Source organism: Pyrenophora tritici-repentis, chromosome 2 (genome assembly GCF_003171515.1).
Source record: "Pyrenophora tritici-repentis strain M4 chromosome 2, whole genome shotgun sequence".
Lineage (NCBI taxonomy): Eukaryota > Fungi > Ascomycota > Dothideomycetes > Pleosporales > Pleosporaceae > Pyrenophora > Pyrenophora tritici-repentis.
The window spans coordinates 4598025-4618584 of NC_089391.1; the positions used below are offsets into that span (position 1 = coordinate 4598025).

A 20560-nucleotide genomic window follows, 5' to 3' on the forward strand; every position below is an offset into this window, starting at 1 on the left:
CATCAAGGCAAAGGTCAACACCACAAGATCAGAAGGAAGATTGGAGAAAACAGGTTCTTGTGGTTACAAAGAGCTATATACGGTCCACCGAATTTCCAGGCAACCACCTTCCAGTGACTATCAGTCATACCATACCACCACTCCTAAGCCAGCACTCCCAAGTCACCATGCACCAACTAACCCCGAGCTTCCACTGCACCGACACGCTGGAGCGACATTGACACCGGAGCAAGTCGGGCAACCTTCCATTAATGCATAAGGCAGCGCGAGCCAGATTCCCGGAGTGCTCATCACTGTTCCCGGACCCTCACCGCAGTAGCCAGCACCGCCATAAGGAGACCGCCACCCGTCCCAGAGCCAATACGCTGGAGTGACATTGACACCGGAGCAAGCCGGGCAACCTTCCATTAAGCCACTAAGGACATGCTACTCAAGTCTGAGACGCTGCAGGTCGGCAGTTGACTGCAGCTAGGGTGCTTGGAACTTGGTGACCCAAGCGAAGTGAAGTGATGCCAGTACATGAAAAAGACCCAACAAGAACCTGGTCTGGAAGTTTTCAGTGGCTGATCTCGAGAAGGAGAAAGGTGACTCACGTTGAAGACTAGCTACAGACGGCATCCAGAGGTGATGCACCTGACCGACGAGGCGACTTTTGGAGATGTAGAGGAGTCGCCGAGCGTTGGATGAGCCAATGAGGGGTTTTTGCAGCCGATTGTGTGATGTTGTTGGTGGCTGATGGCGTCGCACTCGAGAGTAAGTGCCAGTGTCGCAATTGGTGAGTGCCAATGTCGCAGTTGGTGAATGCGAAGGACGCAGTTGGCGACAAGGCGTCACACTAGGCAATGTCAGTAGCACAGAAAGCAGAGAAGAAAATAAAATACTTGTTTGGGTGTGTAGACAGCTCAGGCGAGACCCGTCAGTCCTGGTGTGTGTCAGTCAACCAGACCGATCAGGTGAGAGAGGTGAGTACCAGTAATGCTTTTGCGATCGCAGGGAAGCTCGAGCTGGTTGCGCTCATGATGAAGGAGGGTATTGAAGTTATGTGAGAAGAGAGGTAATCAATCTCGTGAATGAGTAAAGTGTGGAGTAGAAGTGATGGAGGAGGTAAGTGGACGGGCGGCGCGCTTTATATGGGGGTGGGAGAAGCGCTAATTTTGCGATACACGTGACGGCCAGGTGCCGGCTTGGACCCTGAGCGTCAGAGGCAAACACCTGCGCGCCATAAAATTGGGGCTCGAAATGGGGTTGGCGGCGGCCAGACAGAGACTCATAGTAATTTGGTGAGCCCGGGTCTGCGTACGGCTTGCCGACAACAGCCGCTGGAAGCTCGTAGACGTTTCTGCCTGGCGCTAGCACTGTTGCCTGGAGATTTATGTCGTCCACGCGTATCGTGAGGCTGCTAGCGTGATGTCAACGTGCGGGGTGGTGAAGGTGAAGGTGAGCGAAAGCCGAAAAAGGTGGATGACCTACATGTGTGTAGTGGCTTTGGAAACGAAGTTGCGAGATTTTGATATTGCTGCGGGTCTTTGTAAATTGGCTATGCGTGGATGCGAGTCTTCTGACAGACGGTGCCATTGGGAAGGCGCAGCGCGTTCACAGGCTACAAGCTCACTTCGATCACGAACTCGCTACGTCGATGTAATCTCTTGAAGTCTTCGAGCACGTTTATCATACGGAAGCGATGATCTAGCAAGACAAGAGGACAACAGCGGAAGAATTCATACGGTTGAAAACATTATGTGTATATAAATGACCGCTAGCAGTGAACTGAAGAGTATCGCACACTCTAATAACCTTGAAGAAAAAGCTCTTATTCCTAAAAATTGCCGAAGCACTCTCCTATCGACTCTCGAGCGTCGTCCTTAGACACGCCAAGGTAGATTTCTTTTGCTGGAAAAGATATAATTATACAGGTCCGGGTTTTTCGGGGGACCCTTCAATGAGTTGGCATTTACCGTGTTCGATGTGGTAGCTGACGCAGCTGGGTTTTTCGGCGCAGAGTGTTGCACAGCTTTTGGGGGCATGAGTCTCTACGGGTCTGGGTTTGTAGGAGGACCCGGCAGTGAGTTTGCATATACCGTTCTCCGTGCGGTAGCTGGCGCAGCCGGGTTGTTTGTCGCAGAGTTCTGCACAGTTGTCGGGCTTACGAGGCCCGCCGCCCACGAGTTGGCATGTATCGCCTTCTACATGGTAACTGACGCAGCCTTCTTGTTTGGCGCAAATTGATGCACAGCTTTCGGGCTGAATGGCCCCGCCCGTGATTTGGCACAAATCGCCCTGCTTGCGGTAACTGACGCAGTTGGGATGATTGGCGCAGAGTAATGCACAGTCGTCGGGTCTACGGGGCCCGCCGAGAAGTTTGCATAGGAGGCCTATTTGGTGGACAGCGAGGCAGTTGTGTCGGCTGGAGCAGATCTCTACACATTCGCGCAATGTGTCGGCCTTTGAGGAGGTTAGTGATTCTACTACAATGACTAGGCTGATGGAATCAATAGATTGCAAACTCACTTTGGCAATTCCGATGATAGTACGCTGGTCTTCTATTTTCTTACAATCCAATTGGAACGTACGATTGGTTCCTACAGGATATTCGCAGCCATCCAAGAGGGGGCATGTAGGCACGTCAGGGCAGTTGTTATCTGCCTGGCGAGGAGCTAGAGCAGTGGCTGCGACTATTGCGACAGGAGATACGTACTGCAACAGATTTTTAGCAATGAGTTTTGTTTGACTGCTGCGTTGAATTGGGAGTGTTTACCATTTTGACGACGGGAATAGGTTGAGAAACGGGGTGGGGACGTATGATACAAATTGGAGGTATCACAGAGGTTGAAGGTGTTCCTGTACGAAGATTCCGCTGTTGTACTATTTGCAATCTTGACTTTGGAAGACGTCGTTCGCGCTTGGAATTGTGAGATATCCATTGAGAGAGCTGATACTGTGACCTTAAAATAGTGAGGTCTGCGCTAGAGCTTGGTACCGAGAGGTTCGCGACCATGGGACTGCGCTGGATTATACAAATTTGCTGGCAGATATTCTGCAGTTCTATTTCTTGAACCAAGGAATGGAACGTGGAATCCGCTGGCAGGCATGTCCATTGCGACGTTTCATGTGCACGACCAAAGGCACTGACAAGTCCCCGAAGCCGGCCACAGGATTTGTCTTGCTACCATACAAGAGACCCCGTGAAAATGAACGGCTAAAAATTGTCTTCCGGATAGGCGGCATCGCAGGACGTATTAAGAACTTTGCACCGTCGAATCAAAAGGATCTTTTACTATGAGTGAAAGGGTGCCTACGCTCTTGTCCACGCAGGCTGCGCAGTTGTTGCGTCAGACTACAATGCTTCATGTACGAGGCCTGCATCTCACACGCCGCCGACGTAGAGTAGGGGCTGATAGCTGCACGAAAGGCTCTCGGTGACGTACTGTCAGAAAATACGTTGTCGTCGGGCACAGCAAAGGCGGCATGACATCATGGCGAACAAACAAACGCCTTGCCATGTCCGACCAAGACTCTCAAAGCAAGCAAATTCCTCAGTTGTGTTGCAAATGCGCCTGCGTTACTCCCACTTGAACTCACTGCCGAAGCCGTCCGCCGCGCAGGCACATGGCCTAATGACGACGCGGTAATCATCTTCATGCTCCTGTTCATAACAGACATTGTCCCAAATGCCTGCTGTCTAGAAGACTACCTCACAGACATAGTGCTCGCCCGCATTCCTCTCGCAAATCAGGGCTGTGTTTAGGTCGCACGTGCTTTCTTCGCACCTTCCATGAAAGACTCAATGCAGCACCAAGACGTTATTGCATGGGATAAGAAGTACCATGGCATGGGCCCGTATCGTTTGGCAGCGTCCATGTTCGTCGTTCAGGGTACCACGGATCCATTGGTTTACCTGAACAACGTCGAGAGCGACTTTAACCAAACGTGCGCTGCATATCCAAGTATTTGGATCACTTTACTGCGATACCCTGACACGTATCACAGCTTTGTGGTGCAGGATACTCAGGTTGACTACTTGGCCTGGATCAAGGACTATTGTGACCATGTCAAGCTGCCCAAGGGATGCCATTTAGAGACCGTCGAACCTATCACAGATACGTAAGAACTGCCATTACCTTCTAAGTGAGGATCAATTTTGGGTAAGGGATGGTCTTTCTGATGCATCATCGTAAGGGTAAAATCTAGCTCTATGTCTATGTAACGTACTCAACGAAAGAGTGTTGGTGGTGAACGGCCTCGCTATTTTCTTCATATCATGAGTGCCCAGGGCTCCATGTGCCGTTTCCCAACAATATACCAGGCTTAGAATAATCCAGTGTCTTTCCGTGAAGTATATATGCCCAACGGAAGTATTCATTGAGATGACTATCTGCTGGTCGAGTCCAGTTGAAAGAACTTACCGCACCATTGATATCATCAGCGTAGAAGGAACGTCCGCGTTCAACATCGTTGACCATTACGCTAATAACATCTACCTTAGTTACAGGGTTGCCATAAGTAAAAGTGGCAACGAGTGTCTCGGCACCCAATTGAATCGACGGTTCCGGTATCTTGGGGACGACAGAGTTGAATCTTGCATCTTCACGGAGCGCTGTAGAAGTCTGCAAGATAGAGTCAAAGTCCCAGCGCGCTATACCATTGACAAAAAGGCCAAGTAAGATTCCCTGATACAACAATGACGGTCGTGTTTGAAGACTAGTCCCTGGAAGCAGCAAGAGTGCCAGTATATAGTGGTGAATCCGTAAGTTGACGCCAGGTAACGTCACGGAAACGATGATTCCAAGAAGAAAGAGGCCGTATAGACCGAGATAGCGGACCAGCCGACCCTCGAGCCAGAAGTAGTACACCTGGCCGACGATGATGACGACTAATATCAGGATGATAATGGCCAAGGCCACCTTGGCTCCCGGCTGCTGCTCCAGGTCATGCGCCGTAAGTCGGGAGATTGGAATCCATTCAAATGTATAATTTGACAATGCTCCGATCCAGAAGCCACCAAGCCAAAACAGTGCCTTTTCGAACTGTGCAGTCAAACCAGACAAGGTGCGTCTGATGATTGTAGGGTACAACACAACAGCAACAAACAGCGCCGGTAGTAACCCCTTTGCGAACATGGACAAGTGGTCTGGCAAGACCGTGACGTTCAAAGGTGATGCCATTGGCGGATCAGAGACAAAGCTCACATGAGCAAAGATGAGCGTGAAAATCGGGAAGAAGATATTCGGTGATGTGGAGAATATAGCAAGCAAAACAGTGAAAAGAACGGAAACCGGAAGTAATGCGAAACGAGGATCTGAGCCAGACTCAAAACTAGCATCCAAGACGACTGAAAACGACAGTGGGAAAGATGAATCAAACGGGATAGACTCGATGCCATGGCGCTTCGTGCTTGCAAAGTCATCATGAGCTCCGACCAAGTTGACGCGACCACTACCACCTTTGATCCCATCCACAATCCCGGCATGAATCGCCGAGGCACATATGAAGCTGTCTCCTCGATACACTCCGGAACCGATAACAAGAGGCCGATAGTTGACTTCCAGCGGCCCAACAACATGCGGATTCAAGACCTGGACATCGCCACATTTCGCTGGGCAGCGAAAAGCAAAAGTTGTATTGCTGAATGGACGACAGTTGATACCGTCGATTCCGCAGAGGTTTTTGCGCTGCCACATCGTGTCTGTGCAATCCAGGTTGAATACATCGTTGCCGTCGGCATCCTGGATCGGTAATTGCGCAGTAAGAAACCAGATGAAGATTAGGAGCCAGAGGAATAGTACTGGGATAAGTGAGACGGGCTTGTTGAGTCTGTAGGCTTCAAGCCAACGCACTGGACGCGTTTGTATCGATGCAAAGTATGGTTGGATGGTTTGAACGCGAGGCTGCTCCGGACCTCGGAGGAGGTGCAGTAAGCGCTGTAGACGGGTTGGAAAGTGCCTATTTGTAGATGATGTGGGCTCGTCATATTCCAGTTCTTCTCTTCGCAACAATTGAGCTTCTTCGTCAGTGTAAGGGAGTCCGGCAGTGGTTTCGTCTGCATCATCGAGATGACCATCATTATCTTGATACTGCGACGATTTTTGCATCGTCACTTCTGATGTATCTGAGGGTAAGATATTGTATGGTCTGAACGATGGGCACTGTACCTAGGTAGCCGCGCCTTGCAGGAGATGAGGCTTTGGACGGTCCGCCTTGCTATTTTCCTCACGGAGCTTATCGATAACCATTAAACATGTACTTTGTCAGTATTACTACATACTTCATCTAAAGTCTATGAAAATGTGCTCAGATCTGTTGTTATCCCTGGAAGCAATTTACATCCAAATGTAAGTTGTATCACAGTCGCACATCATGGCGGATGAAGCCGCCCGCCATCTCGATCCCGCACAGACCAAGACCCTTAAGTTACCATTGAACCCTCACCCAGCTGAACAATTACGCGCACAACATCCGACGCGCTCACATATCCTCCTGCTTAATTCCACCATCCAAGCACCCAATTGATCGCCAAAATGGACGCGCTACAAGCATGGCTCCCCCAAGCAGAAGGTCTGCTACCAAAATGGCTGCTCTTCGTACATACATCCCCTTTACAACACAGTTTGAACATTTACTGAACTACCCTAGGTTTCCATCGTATCAATGGGAAACTCGGTGCAATCTTATAGCACACTCGCATTTACGTCACGCGTCTACAATCCTACGCCAATCGATCCGCCTCCTACTACCCCGAAACACGTAACCGCACTCTCGTCGCGCACTTTCGGGACCTGGACTTTCCTCACAGCCATGATTCGGTTCTATGCGGCCTACAATATCAACGATCCTGCATTCTATCAGTTGGCCATGTGGAGTTATGCGGTGGCTTGGGGACATTTCATGAGTGAGTGGTGGGTGTTTGGAACGACCAGATGGGGGAAGCCTTTGGCTGGACCGATAATTGTTGCAAATACCAGTCTGATCTGGATGTGGCTGCAATGGGGATTCTATGTCAAGGCTTAAGGTAGCGGGATGTAAGCATATGCATCATATGCTAATTGTGGTGTATTCTTCATAGACTTTGTGCTGTAGATACTAAGACTGCACATACCAGGGCAGTTCATAGTACTAAGACGAGTGGCGTAGCCGGCCGCCTACATAGCAAGCATCACGCACGCATGGAACCGCAACGAACTTTTGACCCGCCTCGGTGGCTTGTTTGGCCACTCGAGGACTTTCATTGATCGTGGCTGAAGAAACATACATGGCCATTGGACTCCGATTCCTCAACCCAGATGCCGAGTTTTGACCATATGGAAAACCACCACGCTCCGACACAACCACGTTTCTTTCCTTTGCTGATCATGAACCGTTACACCATCCCTTTTCTATGCATTTAGAACTTGTTGAACTGCTTAGCAGCCTTTCCCTTTCGGGGGAGGACACGGAGGACGTTGAAGCGGACGGTCTTGGAGAGGGGCCTGCACTGGCCAACGACGACCTGGTCACCGGGCTCAACACGGAAAGCGGGCGAGACGTGTGCGGCGAGGTTCTTGTGGCGCTTCTCGTAACGGGAGTACTTGGGGATGAAGTGGAGGTATTCACGGCGGATGATCAAGGTGCCTGTAGTTTGTTAATATCAATTTCCAGGTCCATCCAAATCGTTGCCGGAACGTCTTTGAAAATTCTGGAATGACGTACGATGCATCTTGGTGGACATGACGGTTCCGGTAAGGATACGGCCACGGATGGAGACCATGCCAGTGAAGGGGCACTTCTTGTCAATGTAGGTACCCTCAATGGCAGTCTTGGGCGTACGGAAGCCCAGACCAACATCCTTGTACCATCTCCTGTTGCGGGTGTTCTTGCGCGGTCCGCCGACCTTGTGGTTGAGGAAGATGTGAGGCTATCGCGGCGCATTAGTATCGGATTGCTGGGAGTGCGAATTGGGCGTCTAGTACCTGCTTCTGGAAAGCGCGCTCCGACTGGACACTATTTCGCAGTCAGTCACTGTCGAGGAATTTCGTATTATCGCACAACATACGTGAGTTCGGTCGCCATGGTTGCTGGTCGGGTGGTATTGTCGAGCTTTCGATGTTGTCGGACTCCAATTTCCACTCTGCATTTGCTTAGCGAGTGTTGCCGATGGGTTTTTCCGTGCCGACGCTTGTGAATTTAGCACCACGCTAACCCGTCATCCAGCCTCGGCAGGGCTGAGTGAAGTCTGGCGAGATTCAGGACGCTGGCTTGCCAATCGACTGCGTGTTGTGTTTAATGTTCCAGATTTGAGTCAATTCTGTGAATCTGACACCTTCATCCGCCTCTCTCTTATCGCCCTCCATCCAACCATCATGGCGAACATTTTGGAGCCTTTCGGTATCCGCATCGATGCCGATAATTCCTTCGTTCAAGCTGCTGTTACTGGCTTTTTGCTCGTAGGCATTGCATCTTTTGCAGCACCACTTATCAGCACAATTCGAGTGCTTCTTAGCTTGTTTGTGCTGCCAGGAAAATCAGTATGTATTCCCAATCCGTGTTTACAGGCGTCAAGCGTTTCCGCTACCCCTCAGTATATCTAACATTGGCCAGCTCACCACCTTTGGGCCCCGCGGCACCTGGGCCCTTATAACTGGCGCCTCAGACGGCATTGGCAAAGAGTTTGCCCTTTCTCTCGCAGCAAAGGGCTACAACCTCATCCTCGTTTCTCGCACGCAATCGAAGCTCGACTCCCTCTCCGCCGACATTACTTCCAAATATGGTCCCAAGATCGCTGTCAAGACATTGGCTATGGATTTTGCCCTAAACAAGGACGCCGACTACAACAACATGAAGAAGCTCATTGAGGGTCTAGATGTCAGCATTCTCATCAACAATGTCGGACTGAGCCATAGCATTCCGGTACCGTTTACCGAGACACCTAAGCAGGAGATGACCGACATCATTATGATCAACTGCATGGCTACTCTACGTGTAACCCAGCTCGTCACACCTGGCATGGTCTCTCGGAAGCGCGGTCTCGTCCTCACCATGGCGTCCTTTGGTGGTTTCTTCCCCACGCCGCTTCTCGCAACCTACTCTGGCAGCAAAGCCTTCCTCCAACAGTGGTCCACAGCGCTCGCTTCCGAACTCGAACCCCACGGCGTATACGTTCAATGCGTGCAGTCCCACCTCGTCACCACGGCTATGTCCAAGATTCGCAAGACTTCCGCCCTCGTGCCCAATCCGAAACAATTCGTAGACGCAACATTGAGCAAGATTGGACGCAGTGGTGGTGCACAGGGCGTTGCTTTCACTAGCACACCATACTGGAGTCATGGACTCATGCACTGGTTCCTCTCGCGCTTCCTCGGCGAACGATCCGAGACTGTGGTCAAGGTGAACAGGGGTATGCACGAGAACATCCGGAGGCGCGCACTTAGGAAGGCTGAGAGGGATGCGAAGAAGCAGTAGAGCGTATGTACGCTTTTCGGTATGAATGATGCTCTCTGGAGACGACTGGGAACACATGGAGAAGTCCTTCCCGACTTGTTGTGAAGTACAAAAGTACATAATATAGTAGCTCATGTTCCAACATTTAAGTAATGTCTAAAGACACCCTTTTTCGACCTCGAAACTCTCCTACTCATCTACTCATCTCACCTCCTTAGTGCAGTCCACGTCCACTGCAACCGCAAATTCGGATGATCCTCTGTGTCGTTATCATCTTTCTCCTCACCCGCTTTCTTTCTTTCCCGCTGGCCCCTCACACTCTTCTCACACCCAACAAGCCCCTCCTCCAACACTCGTGCATTCGCGTAGCTAATCTCACTCCCCGTTTTGTCCTTTTGACACTAAACCGCCACAGCCTCGTAAGCTTACATCATTTTATCAACCGGTGAGAATGACTACGTACCTGATTTGAGGTCTCATTTTCAGGCGTCTCATAAGGTTGATGGGGCGAGGAGGAGGCGTGTGTCATTTTGATGGGGGCTTGGCTTTGGATGTCTGGCTGTTGATGATGATGGTGGTATGTAGACATAAGATCAGGAGAATGTGATAAACGCGCCCACTCCGCTATGTTGAGAAGAAGCGATTCGTACATGGCGCGTGTGGTCGTGGGTGTTTGACTGTGCACGTGCTGTTGTGGTACGTTGTGCATGTTTGCTTGTGTATTTGAGAGATGCGGTGGAAGGTGGACGGTATAATTCTGTTTACCTCGTAGCACTGAATGGGGAATCCGTGTTTAATATCTCTTTCTCTTTTCTTTTTTCCCGTTGTGCTGGTATGACTATAACTCCTGTAATCCTGACACAACAACGTCGATGAAGAAAACAGAAGTCAGAAAACGGAAAACATCAAAGTAGGCAGATGTTAGACACAAGAATTTATTTTACATCACATCCGTCGTCCCTTCCTACCTTCCTTCCTTCCCGTCATCACACTCACCACATTGTCCATTCGTAGCAAGCAAACCACGCCGCAACGCCACAAAAGAGTCATGGGCACGGTAACCCATCATCTCAAACCTCCGGAGCCTCGCCAACACAGCCCACGGCCCTCCAGCAGGATCGCTACGCAAGGCAGCCATAACATGTATCCTGCCCATACTACTATACGGAGCCGAAACATGGTACGAGGGCAGGACGAAGAACCCACGAATTGCAAGGGTTTCCCGTAAACCCACGGTCAGCACTAGGGTAGGCTGGCACCTAACCACGATAGATCAGGCACTAGTAGCAGCCACGAAGGCAATCCTCCCTGCGTGGAGGACAACACCAAACGCAGTACTGCTAAGAGAAGCTGCGATGCCGTCGGCACAGGTGGCGCTGGAGGAGGCTAAGCTCCGCTTTGCGGTTCACCTACGCACGATAGACGACAAGCACCCACTTACTAATAGAACTACACTGCCACTAGTCATACGAGGACGCGCAGCGGGCAACCGACGGATACCAAGATCGAAGGTTCAGCGCGTAGCACAACTGCTACCCGCCACACCCCGAAACGTCCTAGCCAGCCCTCACTTTTCATACGGGTCGAGGCAGGACCCAACGCAAGGGCAAGGAAAGGACATTGCTGCCCAGAATTTCACCATCTGGTGGGAGTCTCTTGGACAAGAGACAATCACTGTCTTCTCAGACGGGTCTGAACAACAAATCAACGGTACAAGGGTGGTCACTTACGGGTACGCTATATACCAGGGCCAGGCCGCCGTGGCGACTGGACAAGGCTCACTAAATGCCCTTAGCCACGTCTTCGATGCGGAGGCTATAGGCGCGTGCAGAGGACTCAAACACGCACTACAACTCTCACTGCCTAGCCAGAGGGAGATCGTACTCTGCATAGACAGCACTTCGGTAATATGGGGCATACGCGGAGCCGCCCCTGCCTCCTCCCAATGGGCGTTCCTCCAAATTCATGGAGCTATGGAGGCCTACAGCGTGAAAACGCGGTGGGCGCCGGGACACATGAAGATTGTTGGAAACGAACTCGCCGACCAGCTGGCTGACAACGAGGCCAAAGACCCGCACCAGCCATACGGCATGGCCGCCTCCCCACAAGATCCGGTATACGAACAGTAGGCCGCCGCCTCCTCGAACATACAAGGGACACTTGGTGGAAGGATAAGAGCAGTAGGCTATCAGCATGGTACACGCAATGGCAGCTGCCATACGATACTAGGCGCACGCCCGCAGCGCTATGGCTACCCCGAAGGATACTCGCGAAAGTCCTTATGATACGCTCAACGCATGGCGACTTTGAATGGTACCACCGAAAATTCAACCACGAGGATACCTCGAAATGCCTATGCGGCAGGCCCAAGACGCCAGAACACCTAGTGTTCTGCAAGAGAGCCACAACACACTTCAAGAAGTGGCCTCTACGCCCCATCGTGCCCCCTCGCACAAGACAGGAAGGCCTAGCGTACCTCGCGCAATTAATAGACCAGCCACAAGAGTTCGAGACCTTCGTGAAGGTAACGAACTCCTTCTATGACGAGTGATTTCTATTTTTGAATTTCACAAAGACCCGCTGAATTCCTTGGCATTATTCAGTGTAGGATTCGCGGCAAAACGCCGCATAGATGCCACAACCCACACGCTCTCTCTCAAACCTTTTATTATATCTCAAATTGCCTCTTGTTACTTTTTCGTTTCTCTCTCTAAAAAGCAGTTACTGTACTGCATCGATCAAAGGCGCAAGCCACGAAATACTAGAATATTGTAGGAAAACGGCTTCAAATGGCGGGAGTCCTTTTCACGAACATGTATATAGGCAGGACATCACTCCCCTTAGATACAAAACACCTAGGAATAGGTTCCACGAGGCAAGTGCGACAGCACTATAAGACCACGGCGGGACCCGCCCGAATACCCTATGGGAGGTTACAGATAGGGCGTTAAACCATAATCAACATCAACATCAACCCATCATCTCAACTCAGCGGCTAACCCATCACACTTCCATCGTACCACAGAACGCCACCCATCCAGGCTCGTATTTCCGGCCCCAGGCCATTCTCTGAACAAAAAGGACAGAGCTAAAAACAGAAAGTGCAAGTGTGATAAGAGGCCGCCCCTTGCATGAAAGGATAGGATCTACGTATGGTATACCGATAATCACGCGATATCCACACTTAGCCTTGGAGCATACATGGCCGCCGCACGACGGTTATCGTAGTTGGGGTTTTGTATCGTGGATGGAGAAATAAACGAAAAAAACATCTGATCTAGACTTACACATTGGTGTGGTTTAAATCGGCCCCCAACCGAACCGCCTTCCTACTTGATCGAATCGGGCCTCACGTACATGTATGTTCCCCCCAAAACGGGAGAGTGGCGGTATGCCAGCATCTACCTAATGCACATTTGATCTAAACGGGTAAAAAACGCGATCGGTTTGAACAAGATGACGACGGGGGCGGGTAGATGCATTTGGTGGGAGGGAGGTGGACAGGAGATGAATGGTTGGTGGTTATGAGATGCGAAAAGTGAACACAGGCCGAAGAAGAAAAGTAGATGTGGGTATGTATGTCTTGGATTGGATAAAGGCAGACAGACAGACAGGTGGGTTGAACTGAATCCCCGGGTCAGCAGTACCGACAGACTGGATCCCAATATCCATCAACACCACAAACTTTTTGAAAAAGCAAACAACAGACACCATATCACAAACAGATCAGTGGCTACAGACCCCAGGTAGTCTAAAAAGATACAAAGTTTCTTTTCAATAAATCTGGACTGGAATGTGTCTGTTTTCTTTACTTAAAATACCGCCAACGAATGAACAAAAAAACCAAGGAGGATGGTTGCATCTTGCATCATCATCTTCCAAGTTTACCTCCTCCAAAGTTGTCGCCATTTATGACGCTTTAACAAAAAGTGTGTATATCCAGCGCTGATGACTTTGCGATCAATCCACTCAAGGGAATAATCCTCCTTTCTCGTTTTCTCTTTCCTAATTGCCTGCCCTTGTGGAGATGATGGACATGGGCATCCCCCATCACCATCGTTCAAAGTCATGGACTTTCAAGTCCATCTACTCACACCAATAGTCGGTTTGTTTTAACAAGACACAACTTCAAGGCGAAGCGGTCCGCGCCATCTAAACCTACCAGGATAGCCAAGTCCCTCACTCCTTGTCCGAGGTGCCGAGGCTGAGAGAAAAAGCGTCCTACAACTGTTCCTCTTGCACTTTGGTAACTTCCTCCCATAGCTGCTTTGCGTTTTCGGCTTTGAGCTGTGGTCATCATTGTAAGTATGCGTCCAAATCGATTACCAACTCAGGAAGAGTACGAACCTTGAGCAAGTGCATCTCCAGTTTGCCTTCAGGGTTTGGCGAGTTGAAGAGTAACCGCGTGTCGTTTGGTTTCTCGCCCTTGGCATCGCCGCCAAAGACCATGTTACGCGTCACAGACGCATTGAGAAGCAATCGATGTGTTCCTTCTGCTCGGAGGACGAAACGGGCTTTCTTGGGTTCGTCGACGGTGATGTTGAACTTGAATGTCCCTACACCTCGCTCTTTCCATGCTCGATTCTGTCCCTCGCCCGACATGTGGTATAGCCTGGCACGGCCCATCCAAATTGTCTCCTCGCCTTCCTCGCCGGTTTCTTGCGCTGTGACAAGTCAGTGGATAGTTCATCATAGACTGAAGCAACGTACGTTGTTGTGAAAGGAGAGGCTGGCTCGTTTGGCGCTCCTCCTTGTCATTGCCCTTTTCTAGGTCTTCATCATCTCCATCTTCGTCGTCAGACTGCTCCCCAATAGCTGCTGCTCCGAAGGGTGTTTCCTTTTCTTTTAGACCCTTGATCTCAAGGTTGCCACCAGGCGCGGCAAAAGAAGTTCCTGTCTTGGACCCACCAAGACCGCCGAAACCGCCACCCAACGATGAACCAAAGGTAGCTCCACCAAAGGATGATGTACCGGAGCTTCCAAGTCCGCCGAATCCACCACCAGTTGAGGTAGAGGTAGCTGTACTTCCTGCAAAAGAAGACAATTTACCGCCGCTCCCCGCACCGAAGGGTGAGTTGGACCCCGACTTTGAACTGCCGAATCCACCAAACGGAGAAGCAGTCGAGGTTGAGAAGCCTCCAAAACCAGATGATTTGAACTTGTCGTCGGACGTCTGCGGTAATGTCTCGGGTTTCTCAGAAGGCTTTGAGGTGGCAGGTTTGGCGGCCATGGCGGCGAAGGGCGATGATGCGGAGAAATTGGCAAAGCCGCTTCCTGGGGGTATCTGGTACATATATTAGTTTCATTAAGATACAAACCGACCGGGTTGCATACCTTGGTCTTGGAGTCGGGAACGTCAGTGGAAGACTTGTCGCCCTCTTTGTCTCGTAACCGTTTGGTGTCTCGCTCCTCGCCTTGTGCCTTCTCCACAGGCTTTCCGTTCGCAGATGCACCTTCCGAAGTCTCTGTCGCGGCTTCGTTGTCGTTCTCGATCTGATCGCGTGTTCTCTTATTTTTCGGACTCGTTTCGGTGCCAGAGGCCTTGTCAGTCGTAGCTGTGGCCGAAACACTCTTGTTAGGCGATGTCATTTGCTCGTCAGTGTCGGTCTCCTTGATGCTTGAGATTGCGGTTGAAGTAGGCTTCACGGGCATAGCAGCCTCCAAGTCCTTTCGGATATCCCTTGACCTTTTTCGCATATGCGGTCCAGGCGGCTTCTTTTCTGAATGCTTATCCGCATCGGCTTCGTCTTCAAAATCTTCACGGCTGCGCTTTCGCCGTAAGCGCCCGCGCTCGCTGTCTGATCCCGACACACTCTGGTCTCCTATTTTGGCGCTGCCATTGGTCGCCTCGCTCATGGGCTGGTCGAGGCCGCGAAGAGCATCTGGCTTGGGCTGGGTGTCAATTTGGGTGTCTTTGAGCTTCTCCCGCACATCTTTTCCTTCGCTGTCGCTGCTCTTATCGCTCCGTGCTGGCGAAGCCGATGCTGATTCTATGGTTTTCTTTGGTTCGGTAGTGGAGGCGGTAACTCGGGCTGCTGCCTGTTGCTCCTCGGGCGTGTCCGTCATTGCGTGAGATGTGTGGTTTTGCAGATTCCAGCAGGATGCTCTATGCGCTCCTCTTGGGCTGTACGTTGCCCGAAGTATGTCTAGGGGTGCAGGCGTAGAAAGCGGGCGCTGTGCATGCGGGCGCTGAGTTTTGTGTGAAGAATCTAGCAGTGTCGAGCACAAACTGACACGTTATGCGCTTGAATACGAACGATAGCAATTACGATCGGAGGTGAAGGTCAAGCTGCGGCGGGTGATTGCGACAATGGCGGAGAGCTGGTGCTGCGGCGAGGCTTGTGGTGGGCCAACTTGACTGACACAGGACGTGATGGGCGTTACGGTGTCGGGGTATGAAGAAGACGTCTAAAAACGCTGCGGGTCTCTGGTGCAGGCCTGCCTCGTTCGTTCAGCGGGAGCAAGTCGATCAATCCGTGGTTAGCGGAGTCGGTCAATGCGCTCTAGTACCCAATTTCCACTCCAATGCGCCCATGCAACAATGTTTAATTAGACGCTCGAGGCCAGAACGCGTCGGCAGCGTGGGAGTGGTAGCGAACGCGCAGCGGATGTGGTGAGTGGGCAGCTGGGTGCAGAGTGTTGGCGCTTCAAGTCGGTCGTGGTCGAGTGTGTTGTCGCTGCAAAGGCCAATGACGAAGTGGGGAAGACAGACGGCTAAGCATGGGCGCGGGTGGCAGCGACTCGTGCATGTACATGTACCTATACAGAACCAGAGCCGCTGTAGGATTACATGCATGTCAATTTTAACACCTTTCGCCAGGCTTCAATATGGGCAATCATATGTCGAGCATTCGAGCATAGTTAAAGTTGCTAGTACTGAAGTAGATACCCGAAGTGTAATATCCTTAGACCCATAGCTTGCCATGAACGCCTGGCCCCAACACAACGAGTACCAAACCCAACTACTTTTACACTTTTACACTTTGACATGCGACAGGAGTTGGCGCTAGCTGATGAAGCAGAGACAGCCCAGCGCAACGTAAAACACAAATAAGGGGTATACTGCAATCCCGACCCGGTTCCTCACCACGCCTGACCCGCCCATGATGCTCACGCCTGCCGCCAACGACCACGCGATTAGAACGAGGTAGACGGGGATGCGCACTATCACGGGTATGCCGACTGCGCTGAGAATCGACGCGATGACGAGCGGGAAGAGCGTGTAGCCGATGATGGAGATGGACTGGAAGAAGGCGCTGGGTCGTGTTAGCATCTATTTTACATGTGCTGGAGGAACGAGCGTACATGTTACCGCCTAGCAGCTTGATCTGCAGAGTCACGACCGCCTCCCCTATCCAGACCATGGCGAAGACGCCGGAAAAGACAAGATCCTTCTGATCGCCCTTTGCTCCCCATGAGAGGAACAGACTGAGTAGTAGGCAAAAGATCAGCGGTCCCCAAAGGTCCCAGTCTCGTAGACCTTCACTCATACCGCCTTGCAGGATGACGTCCGCATCTGGCCATCTCCCTGCAATGTTTCGTATGCCAGAGCCGTCTGATTCACCGCGCTCTGCTGCCCCAATGCCTCCACCGCGTTGCATCATGCCGCCTAGCAGGTACTTGGGGTACAGAACCTGCTTCATCTTCTCCCATATCGCGAAAATGTCTCGCGATAGTGTCTCCCATACTGTCTCGTCAATGGTGTTGGTGGGTGCGCGTCGGTCCTCTCCAGGGATGCTCGATGTCAAGTAGGATTGCGTTTGCGCGCCTCCACGCTGAATGTTCCCCGTCAACGGCGCGCGGTCCGAAGTCGCCTGTAGTGGGTCATCGAGGTCATCAAGAGTAGCTGGTGATGGTTAGCCTCCTGGTCGACTACCACCTCATCTATGCTGGGTAGGCAGCTGCATGCAACGCACCATCGTCCGGGTCAATTAGATCACGCTCCACCGCATCGCTATCGTAGGGGTTGCTAGCCGTTGCGGCACTTGGCATCATAGCCGCCATGTCTGGTGAAAACCCTGCGTTCACGGGTCGCGGGCTAGTTCTCCAATCGGCAGGTATTCGTGGGTTGAGTAGAGGCTCTGCTGTCCTCAACGGTTACGCGCAAGCTCTCGGATTACACCTTGAGGGTGCGCTACCCAACTCGGTTAGCATCCCGCCGACAGGGAAAGCTTGACCCCGTTAGCGCGCAGACCTTCCCGAGTCACGCCTGGCGTCACTCTTCACTACTAGTCAGTCACGGCCATACCCCGTCTCACACGGCCAGTTGCTGTTCGTATATATTCCTTCAGCAACCACCGTTTGCATCGTATATGTAGTCCACCCCCCACCAACGCTTAATTTTCTACCCCGGAACAATTAGACCATCATGACGGACCCAGTCCTGAACGACATCTCCCACAGGCGCTTCAACCTGCTGCGAGGTAGTTGGATATTAGTATCTCCGCATCGCACAAAGCGGCCATGGCAGTAAGCATTGCGACCTAAATCTTCGTGAACTTCATACTGACATTCTACAGAGGCATGCAAGAGTCCCCGTCCAGGACTACCCTGCCCGACTATGACCCAGAGGTATGACTTATCTGATTCATGACTTGCATAGTGACAACACTCATTCATGATAGTGCTATCTATGTCCCTCAAACACGCGGGCCAATGGCGAGCACAACCCCAAGTTTGAGCACACTTATGTCTTCGTCAATGACTACAGTGCCGTCATGGAGGACCAGCAGGAGTACCACCCAGACACCAAGGATGGATCTCTCGCGTCTCGACTTCTTCGCGCAGAAGCCGTCACTGGAAAGTGCTATGTCATCTGTTTCTCACCCTCTCACAACCTCACTCTGGCCGACATGACCCCAGGCCAAATCCTCCCGATAATAGAGACCTGGACCAACCTATATGTCGCACATCTGGATCCCACGTCGCCCTTGGCTAAACTGGCATCTGCTATGACTATTCCTCCTCTATCACAAGGCGCCGTTAGTGCACCAAACGCACAGTATCGCTACATGCAAATCTTTGAGAACAAGGGCTCTGCAATGGGTTGCTCAAATCCGCATCCCCATGGCCAAGTTTGGACGACTACATCGCTCCCAGAAGAACCTGCGCTTGAGCTTGTACAATTGAGCAAATATCGCAGAGAGCAAGGGGGTTGTCACATGCTCGTTGACTACGCCGAACTGGAGTCCAAGGAGAAGGCACGCACAGTCTTTGAGAACGAGAGCTTCTGGGCTGGTGTTCCGTACTGGGCACTCTGGCCCTTTGAGATTATGATCGTCCCCAGGCAACACAAGCGGTCGTTGGTCGACTTCACCAAGGAGGAGCGTGCACAATTAGCAGAGTGTATAGCTGAGATTACGAGGAGATACGATAACCTCTTCGAAACACAGTTTCCGTATAGTAAGTCAGCGATATTCGAACCTTGTGATAGGGGTAGCTAACGATTCTAGGTATGGGACTTCACCAAGCTCCTCTGGCGGGTACAGCCGATGAGATCGAGTCGAGCCACTTCCATATCCATTTCTACCCACCACTTCTGCGAAGCGCCACAGTCCGCAAGTTCCAAGTCGGCTATGAGATGATGGCCGAACCTCAGCGCGACATCACACCCGAACAGGCTGCAGAGCGCCTCAGGACATGCGGCGGCGAACTCTATAGGAAGAAGCTCGAATCTTCGCCCAAGACTAACGGTGTTAATGGCGTCAATGGTGTCAACGGCCACTGAAGCATATTGAAGCATTTTCGACAACTTTGCAGCGTTGTTATTTCATTTCCTTATTTCACGAGCATTCGTAGTTGGGGCGCTGTAGTTTGCACACACCATCACAGCACTTCCCCACGAATGGGAGAAAGATACCCCAGACACGAAGAAGAAACAACCACTGCAAGTGGATAGATGCATAGGCATGACAGCGGGGATTGCTGCAGCGGCGTTAGCTGGCATAGATGGCAAAATTTATGATCTCTCCATCATCCACCTCACCCATGTCCATATCCTCGTATTCGAGCCATGTATGCAAATCACCCCAAATACCATATACAAACGCACATCTATGATCCCATGATCAAGCCAGCATCCCGCGGCTACCATCGCTACTCGTACGTCATACAGCAGCACAAGTCGCGGGAATGCATCGGAGAAGACGTGCGTGTGCCCCACCTTCCCTGTCCAGCTGTTCTCGAACCCCGCGCTTCCAACTAGCCCAGGCAACCTACCAACCTTTCCAACTCTCTACAGCTTCAACAAATACACACATAAACGTATGTAGTATCCCTCCTCTTTTTCATTTTAGAAAGTGGGAACTGACATGGTACCAGCCTTTCTACAAGACAAAGCACGACCGACACCATGACAGGCGCAAAGTTCCAAGAAGTCTACAAGAAGGTCAGCGACATGGGCACCAGGCTGAAGAAGGAGGGAAAGAGCGGTCCTAGTAATGATGAGCAGTTGCAGGTATGTGCCTTGTTCTTCTTCTTCTTCTTCTTCTTCTTCTTCCTGATCCCTGCCTTCCTGCTCTTCGTCACTTCGCTCCAGGTCGAGTTGGAAGTCTGATGAGAGGGCAATAAGAAGAGGTGGACTCGAAGGGTGGATGCTTGGAATTATCTGGAAACGGAATAGTTGGCTGATATGAAACCCGGTGATAGCTCTACGGATACGCCAAGATCGCAGAGGGCAAGGACTTCAGCGCGGCGTCTAAGCCTGGAATGTTCGATATGGCTGTATGTCTTCCCTCCTCTCCTCCTTCCTACCTCCCGAATTCCCGAAAAATCCTACAAGAGTCCATTTAAGGGCCATGGCATCACATCAGCCACGTGTACTGGGTAGAGTACAAGAAGAAACGGCAGCTGACACATGACTACAGGGCAAGGCCAAGTACAACAAGTGGAAGGAGTTTGTCGATGCTGGTGTGAGCCAGAAGGACGCCGAGGACAAGTACGTCAAGGTTGGCGAGGATATCTTGGCCAAGTACGACGTCTGAGATAGTCAATCTACTGGAGGAGGTCATAGGCATATGATAGGGATATATGTGGAAGTCTCGGCCACAGCCAGGATAACACTTGGTTGAAATGATCATGAATGGAAAGCAATATTATCATTATATTCTTGCGGTCGAGGTGTTCTCGGTGACTTTATATGTTATACTAA

At 51.2% G+C, this 20560-nt stretch overlaps 12 protein-coding genes across 12 annotated transcripts; 6 read left to right on the forward strand and 6 right to left on the reverse strand.

Annotated features, from left to right (window-relative positions):
- Positions 1–162: 162 nt before the first annotated feature.
- PtrM4_071980 (uncharacterized protein) lies at positions 163–291 on the reverse strand (the record flags this gene model as incomplete). The annotated part of the gene is made up of 1 exon (XM_066105967.1): positions 163–291. The coding sequence occupies one exon, from the start codon at positions 289–291 to the stop codon at positions 163–165; it is 129 nt and encodes a 42-aa protein (XP_065964594.1).
- A 1614-nt stretch (positions 292–1905) lies between these two features.
- On the reverse strand, positions 1906–2921 carry PtrM4_071990 (uncharacterized protein; the record flags this gene model as incomplete). Its single annotated transcript, XM_066105968.1, has 3 exons — positions 1906–2442; positions 2509–2654; positions 2696–2921. The coding sequence occupies 3 exons, from the start codon at positions 2919–2921 to the stop codon at positions 1906–1908; spliced, it is 909 nt and encodes a 302-aa protein (XP_065964595.1).
- Positions 2922–3772: 851 nt separating this feature from the next.
- PtrM4_072000 (uncharacterized protein) lies at positions 3773–4105 on the forward strand (the record flags this gene model as incomplete). The annotated part of the gene is made up of 2 exons (XM_066105969.1): positions 3773–3927; positions 3988–4105. The coding sequence occupies 2 exons, from the start codon at positions 3773–3775 to the stop codon at positions 4103–4105; spliced, it is 273 nt and encodes a 90-aa protein (XP_065964596.1).
- Positions 4106–4190: 85 nt separating this feature from the next.
- PtrM4_072010 (LCCL domain containing protein) lies at positions 4191–6089 on the reverse strand (the record flags this gene model as incomplete). The annotated part of the gene is made up of 2 exons (XM_001941502.2): positions 4191–4196; positions 4404–6089. 2 exons carry the CDS (start codon positions 6087–6089, stop codon positions 4191–4193), a joined length of 1692 nt encoding a protein of 563 aa, XP_001941537.2.
- Positions 6090–6515: 426 nt separating this feature from the next.
- PtrM4_072020 (Erg28 domain containing protein) lies at positions 6516–7005 on the forward strand (the record flags this gene model as incomplete). Its single annotated transcript, XM_001941501.1, has 2 exons — positions 6516–6578; positions 6631–7005. 2 exons carry the CDS (start codon positions 6516–6518, stop codon positions 7003–7005), a joined length of 438 nt encoding a protein of 145 aa, XP_001941536.1.
- Positions 7006–7378: 373 nt separating this feature from the next.
- PtrM4_072030 (40S ribosomal protein uS17) lies at positions 7379–8043 on the reverse strand (the record flags this gene model as incomplete). The annotated part of the gene is made up of 4 exons (XM_001941500.2): positions 7379–7605; positions 7684–7888; positions 7944–7974; positions 8027–8043. 4 exons carry the CDS (start codon positions 8041–8043, stop codon positions 7379–7381), a joined length of 480 nt encoding a protein of 159 aa, XP_001941535.1.
- A 290-nt stretch (positions 8044–8333) lies between these two features.
- Positions 8334–9432, forward strand: PtrM4_072040 (DltE, Short-chain dehydrogenase; the record flags this gene model as incomplete). The annotated part of the gene is made up of 2 exons (XM_066105970.1): positions 8334–8498; positions 8572–9432. The coding sequence occupies 2 exons, from the start codon at positions 8334–8336 to the stop codon at positions 9430–9432; spliced, it is 1026 nt and encodes a 341-aa protein (XP_065964597.1).
- Positions 9433–10766: 1334 nt separating this feature from the next.
- Positions 10767–11962, forward strand: PtrM4_072050 (uncharacterized protein; the record flags this gene model as incomplete). The annotated part of the gene is made up of 2 exons (XM_066105971.1): positions 10767–11536; positions 11593–11962. 2 exons carry the CDS (start codon positions 10767–10769, stop codon positions 11960–11962), a joined length of 1140 nt encoding a protein of 379 aa, XP_065964598.1.
- A 1670-nt stretch (positions 11963–13632) lies between these two features.
- Positions 13633–15477, reverse strand: PtrM4_072060 (YRB1, Ran GTPase-activating protein (Ran-binding protein); the record flags this gene model as incomplete). The annotated part of the gene is made up of 4 exons (XM_001941498.1): positions 13633–13698; positions 13759–14075; positions 14122–14695; positions 14746–15477. The coding sequence occupies 4 exons, from the start codon at positions 15475–15477 to the stop codon at positions 13633–13635; spliced, it is 1689 nt and encodes a 562-aa protein (XP_001941533.1).
- A 1044-nt stretch (positions 15478–16521) lies between these two features.
- PtrM4_072070 (YIP1, Rab GTPase interacting factor, Golgi membrane protein) lies at positions 16522–17415 on the reverse strand (the record flags this gene model as incomplete). Its single annotated transcript, XM_066105972.1, has 4 exons — positions 16522–16527; positions 16577–16667; positions 16717–17257; positions 17328–17415. The coding sequence occupies 4 exons, from the start codon at positions 17413–17415 to the stop codon at positions 16522–16524; spliced, it is 726 nt and encodes a 241-aa protein (XP_065964599.1).
- Positions 17416–17779: 364 nt separating this feature from the next.
- Positions 17780–19138, forward strand: PtrM4_072080 (GalT, Galactose-1-phosphate uridylyltransferase; the record flags this gene model as incomplete). The annotated part of the gene is made up of 4 exons (XM_001941496.2): positions 17780–17880; positions 17931–17982; positions 18036–18813; positions 18864–19138. 4 exons carry the CDS (start codon positions 17780–17782, stop codon positions 19136–19138), a joined length of 1206 nt encoding a protein of 401 aa, XP_001941531.2.
- A 989-nt stretch (positions 19139–20127) lies between these two features.
- On the forward strand, positions 20128–20393 carry PtrM4_072090 (uncharacterized protein; the record flags this gene model as incomplete). Its single annotated transcript, XM_001941495.2, has 2 exons — positions 20128–20133; positions 20277–20393. The coding sequence occupies 2 exons, from the start codon at positions 20128–20130 to the stop codon at positions 20391–20393; spliced, it is 123 nt and encodes a 40-aa protein (XP_001941530.2).
- Between the last annotated feature and the right edge of the window lie 167 nt (positions 20394–20560).